Source organism: Calliopsis andreniformis, chromosome 4, assembly GCF_051401765.1.
Source record: "Calliopsis andreniformis isolate RMS-2024a chromosome 4, iyCalAndr_principal, whole genome shotgun sequence".
In the NCBI taxonomy this organism is placed as follows: domain Eukaryota; kingdom Metazoa; phylum Arthropoda; class Insecta; order Hymenoptera; family Andrenidae; genus Calliopsis; species Calliopsis andreniformis.
The window spans coordinates 12,776,795-12,791,444 of record NC_135065.1 but is presented as its reverse complement, the minus strand read 5'-3'; the positions used below and the strand labels follow the sequence as shown (position 1 = coordinate 12,791,444).

The following is a 14,650-nucleotide window of genomic DNA, read 5'->3' as shown; positions in this document are numbered from 1 at the left end:
TAACACAGACGTTTGTGTTTCAAGTTCTGAAAAAAACCGAATCCTCGAAAAACCACTGATTTACGATGAGTTTGACATAAGAAGACTGCAGATATTTCCAAGGATTCTGGCATTTAATAAAGCAATAGAGTAAGAACGATTGGAGTAGTCACTTTCTAAGGTAAAAAGTCGTTTGTTGATATTTGTCATTAGTCAGAAGAGAAGTGTACAGGACAGAGAAAAGTCGAAATGAGGGTCGATTACAGGCTGAGAGAGATCTGAAGGGAGGAGACCCCCGAGAACGCAGGAGTCCTCGCTTTTCCAGACCATCCCCTTCTAAGAATTTAACCGGAATTCGATTCGAAAGTTTCCCTCGTGAACGCCAATTTCGTTTGTGTGCTCCATTCCCCTCTACGCGGGTCGTAGGTCGTCGTTCAACGAAATGAATTACACGACGGCGACACAACCTTGTTCGGGGAGCGACATTCGTCAGATATCTCGCAAAACAGACGATATTGACACCGACAGCTTCGCTGACGCGTTTGAAACGATTTCTAGCGGAGATCGAAAACGGCAATCCCGACTAAAAGAGACACTTTTTCGAGAATGTTAGGCAAAAATGAAACGAAACAAAGGGTAGCAAAAAAAATTGGAGTCGTTAAAGGTTGCGACGAAATCGGAAAATCGTATACTCGAAACACCGAGCAGATTCGAGCGAATTAAAACGCGATTGAAATTTGTTTCAAACTGACGGTTTGCCCGTCACGTTTCGCCGTTCCAGTATAAAATTACAGTTAATGGCCTAAACGAGAGCCATCGCGAGATTAACAGATACATATTGGGGAAAAGAATAACCGACACGAATCGTGATGCTTTCATTGGCGTTAATTTTATATAACACCCACGTCGACGAATCGGAAACGAGAAAATCGATGAATCGCTATCGCAGCTTAAATTGCAGCCGCGCATATTCTTTAATTATCACTAGAACAATTAGAACCCGTCCTTAATTAACTACCAAATCGGATTCTGCTTCAATCTTTAATATTTCACGAGCTGAATCTTGAAAATTCCAAGAGATATTTATACGTTATCCAGCAACGAATTTTTAACGAATAATTTTCTCTCTCGAAGGTCAACGAAACTATGCCAATACTTCCTGCTGGAAATTTATTCGCGAAACAGGCCTCCCCACTTGAAGCCCTCGCTATGGCTCGTGTTCCGGTAATTTTCCAAGAGCAGGGTGAAAATTTAGCACGGATATACCAAATCGTATCGCGTTATCGAGGCTGCTCAATTAAGCGAGCGTACGCCCGGTTTGTATAAAGGGTGAATCCAGCAGGATCTAATGCTACCGTTTTCGAGGGTAATTTATGACCAGCTATTGTACTTTGAATGGAACTCCCGTTATTATGGAACGGGGCAGGGAGACAGGAACAAACGGCGAAGACGGAAAGAGTGGGAGATAGAAGCGCGCGAGGCGACAACAGAAGCAGAGAGAGAGAAGGGAAGAGCAAACGAAAGGTACAATAGCGACGGGAAGGAGAGAGATTAACAAACAAGCACTGAAAAGAAGATGCAAGTGGAAAACCAATAGCCAGTTGAGATTTTCTAAAAAGTTTGTAGCGTCACATATTTTCCCCATTTAATTATTTCGCAGCTTCGAACGTTCTGTTTTCCTCTCTGGCTTCTTTCGCTTTATTTAACGAGGATATATACGCGTTATCAATTTTTTTGCATTCGTGATATCCATACCACTTTGTGCACCTCTTCCAGATATGAATCCTCGCTTTTCTTTACTTCGTTTTCGCCGATGAAAACGGTACAAGCATACCTTGCATCCTTGCTCCCCATTTTAATATTACGCGTATGAAAAGACACGGATCTGCACCCTATTTTTCTACTTCTCTTTGCCCGCCACGTTTCCTTGGAAAACTCTAAAACGCGCTGCCTTTCTACTATATGTTTCTTTCTTCGTTATTGGACTTCCGACACCTTTTCCTCTGCCCTGCTCCTTCCTTTGTTTCTCCCTTTTGTAACATCCAGTCAAGAGTATGAGCATTCTTCGCTCTTCCGAGAAACGTGTTTCCGCCTTTTCCTTCCACGAGCCGTTCATTTCGCCCGATAAGAACGCTGATAAAAAATCTAAGACCACGCTTACACCCCTCGGCGCGCAATAATCGTAAATACAGAGACGCTTAATAAAACGCGATTTCTTCCATTTGCTCCGTAATCGCGATCAGTGAAAAACGCTTTTCATAAGTGGCTCCTTCGTTCGACGGTCCGTAAACTCGCCACGACTCGAGAGGGGTTACATTTCCGCGAGGGCAAACGATTCGCGTTCAAAACGGAGAACGCATAAAGAGGCAAGATTACCAGCGGTAGCTTTATGCCTAGCTTTCGTCGAACCGGACCGTTAAATTATCGATTACGCGTAAAACTCAAAATCCCTCGGAAATCTACCCTCTGCGCCTCTACCGTTCGTTCATCTATCATTCGTGGTACAGTTACGCTTCAGTCTCAGGAAAACGTTTGCTTTAAGGCGTAGGTATCTCTACGCCATTTTCAATTTCGAAGTCTGCTCTTCCTACAACTTTCGAACATTCAAATTTGTCGAGGTTAATAATTCGATTCTTTTTAATTGGTTCAGACAGTGTGTACCTTCACAGAGTTCGAAATTCGGGAGTCTGAGGTTTCTAAAAGTTTGAAAGATCGAAATTCTCGTGGCTAATATCTCTCGTGGTTCAGAAATCGCGATACTTATCATAAATTTTAGGAGCATGGAGAACTGGCTGAACCAACGCGCCGAGACTCGTATTTCAAGCGTTTAACCCGACTGATCGCCGCCCTTCAAACAGTTATCGCGTTAATCCTCGAGTAATATTTTACTGGAAAATCTCGGCGATATTTTCTGCGGTTGTAACGCGGAGAATGACGAATCACTTTGCTGCAATGAAAATTTCAGGCTCACTGTGAGAACCTGAAATACGCGGTACGAAGAGGTTTGAAGCGTTCGTTTCAAATCTAATAACGAGAATTATTCTTCGGGGATTCTCTACGACGATCTACTCCTCTCGAATCTTCTCAAGGGAGATTATCGATGAAATGCAGATCCTTATCGAGCTGCCTCTCGGCGAGGTGGTTCATGGATAATGAAAAGTTTGATCGACGACCGCGATCGTTGTTTCGTTTTCATTTTACCAGAAAATAAAGTATTCCATTAACAGAGTAAACAAAACAGGATTTCTATTCTGTACGCGATACAAAAAAGCGAGCACGTTACCGCCACGAGCCTCTTTTTATACACACGATTTTTTGAATAAATGAGAAGTTATTGACATTTTAAAAATAAAAAAGATTCGAGATAATAGCCTCTAAATTCAGTGTCTACGCGAATAAAGATGTAAATAAAATAGTGTGATATACTAGTCTGTCTATCTAGTCTGACTACAACAGGCTGTTTCTACTGCCAGAAATTAGAAGCAGAATAATAAAATATATTTCATTGCATCTGTGCTATTCTATTAATCTTCAATATATATTTTAATAGAAAAACCAAGAGTCTAACATGGCGATTGATACATATTCTACGACCACGGACGTGGAAAGGTCATTGACCGAAGCTTTTTTGGCTCGCGTTCTCGGATAATCCAACATTTCACAAATGGAGTACCACCGACTCTACGGTTTAATTCACGGCTTCATTTCCTCAGCTTTTTTTTCATGTCTTTTGTAGCTCTTTTCTGTTTTCGCTCATCCGAATTGCGATATCTCTCTTTGCTCTATGCATCCATTCTTGATGCTTTCTTTTCTAACCTCAGGCTAAATACTTCATTTTGTTCGCGGTTACAAACTGAGGGTACACTTTTTTCTTTTCTTACTAGTAACCCTGTGCTTTTTTTCTAGTATTTCTACGCGAGTTAGGAAAAACACTGCACGATCATGTAAACACTACACAGTTAAAAATGAAATTCTTTCAACGCATAAGCGTCGAATACAGTCAAGTAAACACGCGATGGTTATATCGCCAAAAACAACAACGCGATCCAATGTTTATTCACAGTGTGTGTGAATTTTTCAAAAAATAACCTTATACATCCTACAGTTCACTTATGCAAAAATTTCTATTCTATGCATGTATATCTTTTTCAAATATAGTTGCAGAACGATTAACATTCAGTCGCTATGCAACTACGTGAAAAATAGAGCCCTTTTAAACAAATATATACATATATAGTAATTAAATACATTGTAAATGCATACCTTGTATTGATGATAATCCTTCTGAATGTCCTCTTAGTATAATATGCTACAGGCAGATCAGCCATCCATTTTTGGAACCTCCAATTTCAATCTTACCTATAAAAACATTACAGATTAAATAAATTTAGTACATAAATGTCACGAATTGTTAGAATGAGAGATGCGATTTTTAAAAAGTCAAAATATTACGGATTTACGTAATATTTCACGTGAAAATAAATGTCAGAATATCGATACTATCATACGCTATTATATAAAACTACACTTACAATAATAATTCAATTCAGAACATTAAATTATATGTAATAATTAAGTGAGAGCAAAAAAAACTACGATCACACACTCACCAGTATTCTCTTGTTGGAGAGCATAACAAACACGATTTTTATAAAAAAAATGCAAAAAACTGAACACTGAAGCTACGATAATTAAAACTGTGGATTAATGACTAAAAATTAAACGTTTTTTTAGGGAAAATGAAGGGAAAACTGAGAGACGATGTTAACATCTAAACGGGCGGGAAGAAAATGTAGAGAAGTGCGACTGTGCATGCGCAATAGCAACCACGTGAGTTCAGGCATGCGCAGTAGCAATCACGTGACATGGTCCAAGCATTCGTATATTCTTCAAACAATTTACATGAAATAATTTAAGATATGTATATGTTCACAGCATGATTGCACAAAAATATGTTATATATTCACGAAACCCATAGGTACCTGATAAATTTTTTAATAGTACTAAGGAAAATAATAAGAATCTTACCTTTGCGATGAGCACTGTGTTGTGGCGTCATTCCATTCAAAAAGGACTGCGTACGCAGCTTCGAGAATCGAAATAATATCATGTGGAAAGTAAAGGATCACTTTTTTTGAGACAAAAACTATCCATCTTTGAGCTACTATAACACAATTAAAAGCTGATTAGAAACGTAATAAAAAGCAATTTTTTGAAAAAGATTTATATGAATTCGCAAAATTAAATTTCAATTCCTACCATAATGAGCGCTGTGATCGCATTCTATAGTATGTAGATAATGTTGGGAATACCTACTCTACTCTAATACGTAGTCCATGGTAAGATTGATAAGATTTTACTTAGACATTAGTGAATAGAAATTTTGGAAGCTGTTTTTACGACCTTAAAACACCGAAATAAATAAAATGGCATTTTATGATAACGATCACTGGCTTTTATCGCACATCAGAGATAGTTTTTTATCAACTGATAATACAGGTATAGCGTGAAATCTATGTAGGTTAAATATTAAGAGCACCTAAAATGCTGTCAGTTTATTTATCCTACTGCTAACATGCCGAGAAAAATGACATGGATATTTTCTGTGTTTTTAAAGGTCAGTGTGAAATGGTAATGCTAGGAGAAGATATTCCTAAGCAACTGAAATCTAATGGAACACTACAGTGTTATCCTGGAATGGAGGACAGTGATGATGAAGACTTAGATGCTCTTGCAGAATCATATGATGTACAAATGGGTAATATTTGATTTTGCAGTTTCAAAAACAAATGAGTATAAAATAAGTATAGATATTTTATAATATCTATAATATTAACATTGGTGTAGACATAGAATACAGTCACAGAGAACGCTCTAACACTGCTCAGAGATTAGAAAAAATGGATCTTGAAAGAAAAAAAGCAGCTAAAGTAAATGTAAAATGGGAAAATAATTCAAGCATGTCCCTTACTCAACAATCAGAAATATTTCAAAGAAAAGACTTTCGTAACAAGACTAGTAAAACTAAAAGATATTCTCTTTTATCCGAACAACTTGAGAAATGCCCGAATCTACCACTGAATCCATTTATGGAATATGCTAAATTTGATGGTAGTGTACGTATCAATAACTTTGATATATTTGTAATAAATTATGTGACTGATTCTATAATTTCATGTTATTTTAGGCACAAGTAGATATTCCTGTAAGAAAGTACAGAATATTTATGTGTATGTTACCAAAAGAACAAAGAATGTACCCTATCCATGTAGTTGTAATTGCCACTGCAAAAGTCCTGGAATTCATTGGGTTAATTTGCTATAAATATGCAAATGAACATCCAGATCATCCTCTAAAGTGTGAATTCATTATAACTTATGATCATTATTTGTAGTTTATTGCTGGGAAACACTTTGGTACCCTAATGTTTTCAGGGAAGATATTACAAATTATGGCTTGTACTTCACTGAAGATGATGGAGAAGTTGATTGGTATTTACCTTGTTTAGATCCAAAAGAAACAATTTCCAAATATGAATTCACAACCTTAGGTCTAACAGAAATGACACCAAGTGATAAAACAAGACACAATACAATTGGCCGTGTAGAAACAAAAGATGAAGAAGACTTTTTGGAAGGCTATAATAAGGAACAAAAAGAAGTTGCTGAAGATCTAGCAAAAATGGAAGTTCATACAACTGCTATGGAAGCTCCACTGTATCAGTCCTACAGGTGGCTTTTGCTGTCTTCATAATACTGATGCATAGAATTGTTTACTGTGATAATTCATTCATAATTGTTCTGTTGTTCTGTATAGGGTATATATAATTAGTAAAGTCAGAACAAAAACTGAAATTTACCTGGGAATATCAGGAGAAAAAATTGAAATCAATCCAATAATAACAGGAAAGGGTGCTGGGCGTTTCTGGAATAGACAAAGGGCTGTTAGTTACCAAATAGATAATATTGCTTGGTGTGAAGTGACTGAAACAAAGGGATCAAAAACAATTTTTACATTGGTTTATACTCCACATTCTTCTACTTCAGATAACATTTTAGGTTTGAGTCTTAAACCATTATATCTTAAGTGGGTATATATTATTATGAGATAATCTACATATTTCAAGAGTACTATATTTTTTTATAGTATCCGGGCATATGCAATCTCTACATCAATCCGCGTCATTCAAAAATCACGAATTTGAGGCTGATTCGATAACAGCTGAAGAGATTGTTAGGAAAATAAATCATATACTTGAATTACACACTAGTACATCAAGAAAAGAATATTTATCTCAGAAGGAAAGAAAAGCTGCAAGACGAAAAAGCTTTCATTTGCACAGATGACAACTCTATTGGTTTCTGTATTCCATCTTGAATTATTTAAAACATTAAATTTTTATTTAAAATGCATATATATGCACATATAAAGTAAAACTTAGTATTGTGTAATTATTGTATTAAATCTGTTCATTTTGTTCACATGTAAATATATTTATTTTAGTAACTATTATGCTAAAAAGTAATAAATTTGTACAATACCAACAATTATAATTCTATAATACATCTATGATACTGATCATGATTCAGAAGTTTCAATAACTTTTTTTGTAACTTTGCCCAATCTTCTTTCCATTTGCAAAATAAATCTCTGATTTAATTTGTAAACTACTTGGCTTAACACTGATATCTTTAAGACCATCTCTGATAATTTTCTAGTATTTTCGTATAAATGTTGATAATTTGGACAAGCCAGTACAAAAGCTTTGTCAGAATCTGATAAAATACTTAAATCCAAGCATTGCCCCTGTTCTTCTAATCTTAACTTCTGTTTCATAAGGCTTTTTCGTTCTAGTTTTCTTCGTTTATACGTTTCTATCCATTCTTTCCTCTCTTTTCTAAGACTATTTACATATTCTTCTAAGCCAAAACATTCTTCTTCAGGCATTTTAGACATACATCCCGTATCGGCATTAATGTCGACTTCTTCTTCTGTAAATCACATGTTTCATTTAATTAAGCATAATCTAGCATAATTTTAAGTAATTTAAAAAAATAAGTTTATACGCCGTATAAACATATAAACAAGTTGTACCTAACCTTTATCTTTATCAAGCGCAACAGTACGACTATGAAACACTGAAGATCGACGTTTATGAACAATTTTGTCATGATCTGAACATTTTTCCAAATGAGATATATCAGATGAATTAAAACTATTCATTTTATTATTTAAATATAAACATTAATAAGCACAGTTTATGCCGACATCAAGCATCGTTTAATTTCAAATTAACCAATCACAGTACAGCGTCAAATACCTGTTTCTTTTCTACTTGTGAACCGAGCATATCTTAAAGTTGTTTCATAATAATACATAATTTGTATTACTATTAGTAATATTGCATAATTATTTGTATATGTAGACATCTCTGCTTACGAGAAAAACAAGACAAATTGAATTTTCCAGCAAATTTGTGCATTCATATATATTACTCAAAATTTGGCACAAAAATAATAATTTATACAGAAAACTTACAGAAAAATTTTTAATTAAAAGTCCCTTTTTCCAGTAAGCGTACTCATTTTATTAAAGGTCGTAAGCGATTTTTAAAAAGTTCATGGAAAATTATCGAACCCTCCAGAAATTTCTGCTAGTTGTGCATTCTGACACGTTTTGTAAAACGCGTGCAGTTGATACTCGATCGTCACGGTGAAAGCCGAAATTTCTCGATCGATACGAAAACGTTTATCTTTTCGCAGTATTTCTATTGTTGTACAAAAAGTTGTCGAATACTAAGTTCTGTTTCGTTATTATTAAATTTTTGTGAGTTATAATTGTGATAAATATTTTATTTAATGATGTCGACAAAAGCTGACGAGGTACGTTAGAATTTTTTTAATCAGATTGTTGTTTCTGTTTCTATATCTCTAAAAATATACTTAAACTTTCTGAAAAGTAAATATTGCGCATATTAAAAGCACATTTGATATTGTTAATATCTAATAATATGTTTAATACATGATCTATTCAACAAAGTTCAAGATTGTTAAATCTTCTCAAAAATTGCATTTTCCTTTTTATAGTTAAAATTGGACCTAGAAGAAGTTAACAGTCTCCTTCAACAAGCGAATAGACAGAGAAACAAGGATCTGCTTAGTTTAGAAGCTAGAAGATTACAAACAGAATTAGCAAAATTGCTTGAAGAGAAAATAACAAGTTTAAAACCCACTCCTGCAATGCCTAATGTTACTAATAAACATTATGAGGTGAAACTAAATAATTATGGCTGGGATCAGACTAGTACATCTGTGAAACTATATATTGACCTAAAAGATGTACAGCAATTGCCTAAAGAAGCTGTAACTTGTAACTTCACTGAGAAATCATTGGACCTATGCGTTGAAGGATTGAATAACAAAAACTATAGGTTAACAATTAATAATTTATGTGAAGAAATTGATGTTAACACAAGTAATATAAAAATTAAAACTGATATGATTATTATATCACTTGCTAAAAAAGTTGCAAAAAATTGGTCTCATGTGACTGGAATAGAAAAAAGGATCAAAGAATCAAAAGTATCTGCAATGACTGACATGGGAGATTCAGAGAAAGATCCTGATAAAAGTTTAATGAATTTAATGAAAAAAATGTATATGGAGGGTGATGATGAATTGAAAAGAACAATAGCCAAAGCGTGGACAGAAAGTCAACTAAAGAAAACAGATGGATCATTAGACTATTCTTAAGAATATAAGACCATGTATGTTAAATTTATTATTCTATAGATCTTTAATGTACAGAATGAACCTAAATTTAAGAATGTTAAGTATTTTCTATGTTTATTCTTTTTTATGTGTTGTAAGTAATATAACAAAGAGAAATATGTAATATTCTTTCATTAGGATATACTTTTTAGACTTTTTCATAGTTCAGCTAAAACAGTTTTTAGTGAACACAAATTATTTTACTTTCATAAATTACATACTATTGTCAAAATATTCATGGACACTGTTGTATTTAACAAATTTAAAAAAAAATGAATTCAATTTTTGAGATGTACAATGATTTTAATTTTTACTCATATAGTATGCGCATTATTTTCCTAGTGTACATTATTTATGACTACTTACAATAAAGAATGTTCAGAAGACTATAAAACAATTTGTTTAATCATTTTTACTTAATGAAACTTGATCAATTCTTAGGTTTTCCATACATCACAATATTTAACACACAGAGGTGTCACAATACACAGCCAGAATAAAATTTTTTAAATTCTATTACATTGCTTCCACTTTGACTAATGAAATGTAAAGTAATCAGATTATGTAACTTATAACACTAGGAATAAAATACTTATAAATAAGAATGATGTTGGCACTTACACATATAAACTCATAACATGTCATATCAACTAAATGTCTAAAATTGTGCGTTTGGGGGGGGGGGGGGGGGGGGGGGGGGGGCAACAAAAAATAATGTCTGTTAAAATAATTCATAGAGTAATAACAGTGTAAATTAAAAGAAAAACATTTATTTTAACAATTATAAAATGGCACTTCACAATTATGTGTATATCATATTATGTATGTATCAGTTCATGTGTTTGCAACACAATCTATATGGTTATAATACATCATTTTCATTAACAAATCAATTTGCAATTAAACATATATACAGTGATTCACACATGCAAGGTAACAAAAATGAATTTACATCCTGAACAACTAGAAAAATGTTGTAGTATATGTAAGTATTCTTTCAAGTATCTGGACCTTATCTAATGTTTATGTTTAATCTCCTTATCTCTTTTACAAAGTATTGAATACTCTGCAGAAGTTCTTGACCTGCAAGATACGAAGTGGATTCGAAGTGATCAATAGATCTAACATTTTCTAGCAATACTCAATATTAATGATATACTGTAATATTTAAGGCATGAGCAAAGTTTTTGAACATTTTCACTTTAATTCGCGTAATACTGGGCGATTTATAAAATGACGCTAAACATAAAAAACACACTTCTATAGTTTTTGTTTTTATTTTACGATTAGGTCCGGTTTTGTGTATGACGCCCAGCAGTTTTTACTTCTTTTACATATAAATTTATCTCCTCTACAATATACACATGTATTTATGTACCATCCTGTATATTTTTTTAAAATGATTGTGTATAGATACACTTACACATATGCATTTACATGTAACATACAAAAAAATGTATGTATGTTATACCCTTAAATTTTAATTCAACTGTTTCAGAATTGTGGAAATAGTATATTTATGAAAAAACTACAGAATTACTTCTACTATTTCCTAGTTGAAATTACAATTACATAATTAATACTCAGAATATTTAATATTGCGTACAAATGTCTTATCACAGTGTGAGAATGTTAATCATACAAAAGTTTTAATGAAAACTCTTTTAATGTCACATTCATTACTCTGTTTCGTAATCGTTTTCCTGTTTCATATTTGTTTATACGCACAACATTTTTTTTACGTTACTATCAGATTTTTTGTAGATTTCAAAATTAAACCCAAGTCAAAATTTAATTGAAAAGATATAGGAATGTAATTAACTAGTCTTACAATTAAATAATCTCATAAAAGCTTGTATGAATAAGTGGAAGCATGTAATAGATTCGCGAAAATATATATAAAATACTATAAATAAAACAGATTGTATATAATTTACTAAAATCATTATATTTAGGGAGGAGAAGAATCGACCATATGGTTTATTAATTGGTAATTACATAAAAAATCCATTTTACTCATTTAGGACAATCAGACAGATCGCAATTTCCTTCTCCCTAAGCTTATAAGCCAAATGATTGTTGGTTACATATGGCCACTAATATTTAAAATACGCATTTAGATTATTAATATATACATTTTTAAGATCATTCATAGCCAAAAATTCCTATTACTAAATTCCTATAAAAGCCGTTTTACAGTATAATTTTCTTTTTTCATCTATTTTTAAGAAGAAAATTAAAATCTATAATAGTTCCATACGTGTGTATAAAATCCATAAATTTTGTATAAAGATCCATTGCAATTTACATGCATTTATTGTATTTCAAGTTCTCTATGACTGAACTATGAAATCAATGCAAACATGTAAAGGAAGATAAATGTTTCCAACATCAGAGGGTCATTGCAATTTCAAATTTGTGCATTTCAAGAAGGCACAAATAGCAAGTGTATGAAATTATACTGTAAAATTTATCTGAGTACTCTCTTTGCATACACTGTATACAAAATGAATACTTGATAAAATATTAAAAAGTTCAAGATTCTTAAAATAATAAAACATTAGAAACTAGTCTTTAGTTCTGAAGCTGAGATGTAGTTACCATTAACTTTAAATGATACAATTGGTACTCAAATTTCCATGGAATGATTGCTTTACTCTAGGAAGCAACAGCAGTACTAGAAAATTGTACTTCTCGACTAGTTGCATGAAAAACTTCCATCATAACATTTCGTGTCTTTTGCATTAAATGTTCAATATCATCTGTACTTAATCCTTCTGTGGATATTGGTGGTAATGCTGTTATAATAACTTGACCTTTAAATAAAACATGTTGATATATTGAATTATTTATATTTAAACATGTATACTCATGTAAATGTAGTTCTAAAACTTACCAGAATCAAACCGTTTTTCTTGTGAAGACATAAAGTAATAGGAAGAAAATACAACAGGCAATATAGGTAACTGTGAACTAATAGCCACATGAAAGGCACCTTTTTTGAAAGGATGAATGTGACCAGTATTATGTCTAGTACCTTCAGGGAATATCCATAATTTAATCTGTACAAGATACAAAAAACAATGGATGAACACAGAGTCACAAATTACTTTGATATCTTCATAAACAATTGTAAAATAAATTACCTTTTTATCTTTAATGTGATCTGTGGCAGTATTAATAACTGAACGTGCCTTTTCTGAATTCATTCTATCTATAAATATCAATCCACAAAGCCAAGCAGCTAGACCAAAAGGCCATGCATAAAAAAGTTCTTTTTTAGCTACAACTGTACACTTTTCCATTATTGGCCATATTTGAAACATTCCCATTATATCTAACGAACTTTGATGATTTGCAACTATGATGCATGCTCTCTCTTGCTCCAAATGTTCTCTCCCTTTCAGTTCCCACCGTACTCCCAAGAAGTTGGTAAGACAGGAGCATACAGAAGATGCTAATCTAAAAATGTATTTTTTGCAACATTTTTAATCTATAAAAAAATAAATTATATAATGAAAAAATGATAACGAATGGTGGATAAACTTAACAAATGCAATAATTCAAGTTTTCACAAAATTATACAAAATTTTTAAAAAGTATTTTTATATAAAAGAATCATAGAATGACAATTCTTGAACTCTCCTTTCATGTATTTCTCTTCAATTTTTCTTGTACGTATATTGCGTACGTATATTGCGAAACAATATTTAAATACTATTAAACAATCACTGACAGAATAGTACAATTAAAGTAAAACAATTTTACAATTGAAACAAAGTCATAACTTATGCAAAATCTGCGCGACATAATACAGTGTATGTATAGTAAATACTATTCAAACCACCACCACCACCACCACCGTTACCACTACCACCACTATCCTCGCTGCCATCCCTGTATCAGAATGGTTGTAGAACGTTACACATCGTTCAATAAGTTCATTTTATAACGTATCGTGTCTCTTAAGACGGATAATAAAACAGTAAATTATAATGCAGAAAATATAGAATGTAGTATGCAAAGCGATTAAAATATCTACAATTAGAAAATTTGTTAATAATTACTAACACAAAGTTCTTGACGTTCCATGGATGTAGCATCATAATTGGTAACAAAGTGATCGAATTAATCATTACGTATCCATAATAGAGAAGGAACTTGAAATAATAACGAAAGGTTCTGCTCATCTCGTACAAGAATGGCAATACAAGTATGAAACCGACAAGGATCACTTCGAAACACGACGGTGCCATCTTTATTGGCGACAGAGGGCGGATACTAGACACACGTAATAATTCCACGATACCGCACAACCAACGTTAATAGTTTCACGTTTGCTGTACGATCTTGTAATATCGTACGGCTTCGAGTAATGTAACGTATTGAGGAAGACCCTCGACTGTTGTCCATCGACTGCTGGATGGACGTCTTATATTGTTGGCAGTTCGCGCGACTGTCAGACCGCACCACACTCACACACATACACGTTCCCAACACTTCTGTATCTCCTATGATCTCTCGCTACCAAGCCCACAATACTTCTCAATCTTCGACTAGTTAACTCTCCCTCCAATTACGTTGCCCTGCCCTTGCGTGCTCATATTTCACGCGACAATAATATTTACGCACAGATCAGTAGTCACAACAAATATAACTCAGTTGTTTAGCCTGCTTTGCCCTTCCGCTGACGACCACTACAAAAGCGAAAAAGGGGGTTAAAAAACTGTTCGATTTTTTTATGATAAAAATTGCTTTAAGAAAGATACGTTTTTCTCGTATTTTTTTTTTTTACTGTCTTCCTTTATTCCCCTCTACGTTGTCTAAACTATATATTGAACAAAAGTCTTAATCCATAATCAGCTGGTGTGATCATTGCACTCTCTTTTCGTCTTATCTAT

General features: G+C 33.3%; 5 protein-coding genes across 6 annotated transcripts in view; 2 read left to right on the top strand and 3 right to left on the bottom strand.

Annotated features, from left to right (window-relative positions):
* Positions 1-5,386, bottom strand: part of LOC143177880 (uncharacterized) — a 71,026-nt gene extending 65,640 nt beyond the window's left edge. Inside the window, exons 1-3 of the mRNA XM_076376141.1 lie at positions 5,239-5,386; positions 5,008-5,140; positions 4,243-4,338 (exon numbers count right to left, since the gene is read on the bottom strand). The gene's annotated coding sequence lies outside the window, so the exon portion shown is untranslated. The remainder of the gene's footprint in view (positions 1-4,242; positions 4,339-5,007; positions 5,141-5,238) is intronic.
* Positions 5,332-7,488, top strand: Sin1 (SAPK-interacting protein 1). Its single transcript, XM_076376138.1, has 7 exons — positions 5,332-5,478; positions 5,597-5,737; positions 5,827-6,095; positions 6,167-6,336; positions 6,414-6,710; positions 6,796-7,037; positions 7,126-7,488. The coding sequence occupies exons 1-7, from the start codon at positions 5,406-5,408 to the stop codon at positions 7,323-7,325; spliced, it is 1,392 nt and encodes a 463-aa protein (XP_076232253.1). The 5' UTR covers positions 5,332-5,405; the 3' UTR covers positions 7,326-7,488.
* On the bottom strand, positions 7,093-8,277 carry LOC143177879 (uncharacterized). The gene is made up of 2 exons (XM_076376140.1): positions 8,079-8,277; positions 7,093-7,970 (listed from the first exon to the last, which is right to left on the bottom strand). Exons 1-2 carry the CDS (start codon positions 8,200-8,202, stop codon positions 7,558-7,560), a joined length of 537 nt encoding a protein of 178 aa, XP_076232255.1. The 5' UTR covers positions 8,203-8,277; the 3' UTR covers positions 7,093-7,557.
* Positions 8,278-8,668: 391 nt separating this feature from the next.
* On the top strand, positions 8,669-10,146 carry LOC143177878 (calcyclin-binding protein). Its single transcript, XM_076376139.1, has 2 exons — positions 8,669-8,861; positions 9,066-10,146. The coding sequence occupies exons 1-2, from the start codon at positions 8,838-8,840 to the stop codon at positions 9,729-9,731; spliced, it is 690 nt and encodes a 229-aa protein (XP_076232254.1). The 5' UTR covers positions 8,669-8,837; the 3' UTR covers positions 9,732-10,146.
* Positions 10,147-10,503: 357 nt separating this feature from the next.
* Agpat1 (1-Acylglycerol-3-phosphate O-acyltransferase 1) lies at positions 10,504-14,198 on the bottom strand. 2 transcript variants are annotated; one of them, XR_013001753.1, is made up of 5 exons: positions 13,821-14,197; positions 12,896-13,211; positions 12,646-12,811; positions 12,351-12,565; positions 10,504-10,832 (listed from the first exon to the last, which is right to left on the bottom strand). XR_013001753.1 is itself a non-coding variant. In XM_076376835.1 (4 exons), exons 1-4 carry the CDS (start codon positions 14,003-14,005, stop codon positions 12,408-12,410), a joined length of 825 nt encoding a protein of 274 aa, XP_076232950.1. In that variant the 5' UTR covers positions 14,006-14,198; the 3' UTR covers positions 10,504-12,407. The 2 variants fall into 2 exon arrangements, 1 of the variants encoding a protein (XP_076232950.1); XM_076376835.1 differs by having other exon boundaries at positions 10,504-12,565; positions 13,821-14,198.
* Between the last annotated feature and the right edge of the window lie 452 nt (positions 14,199-14,650).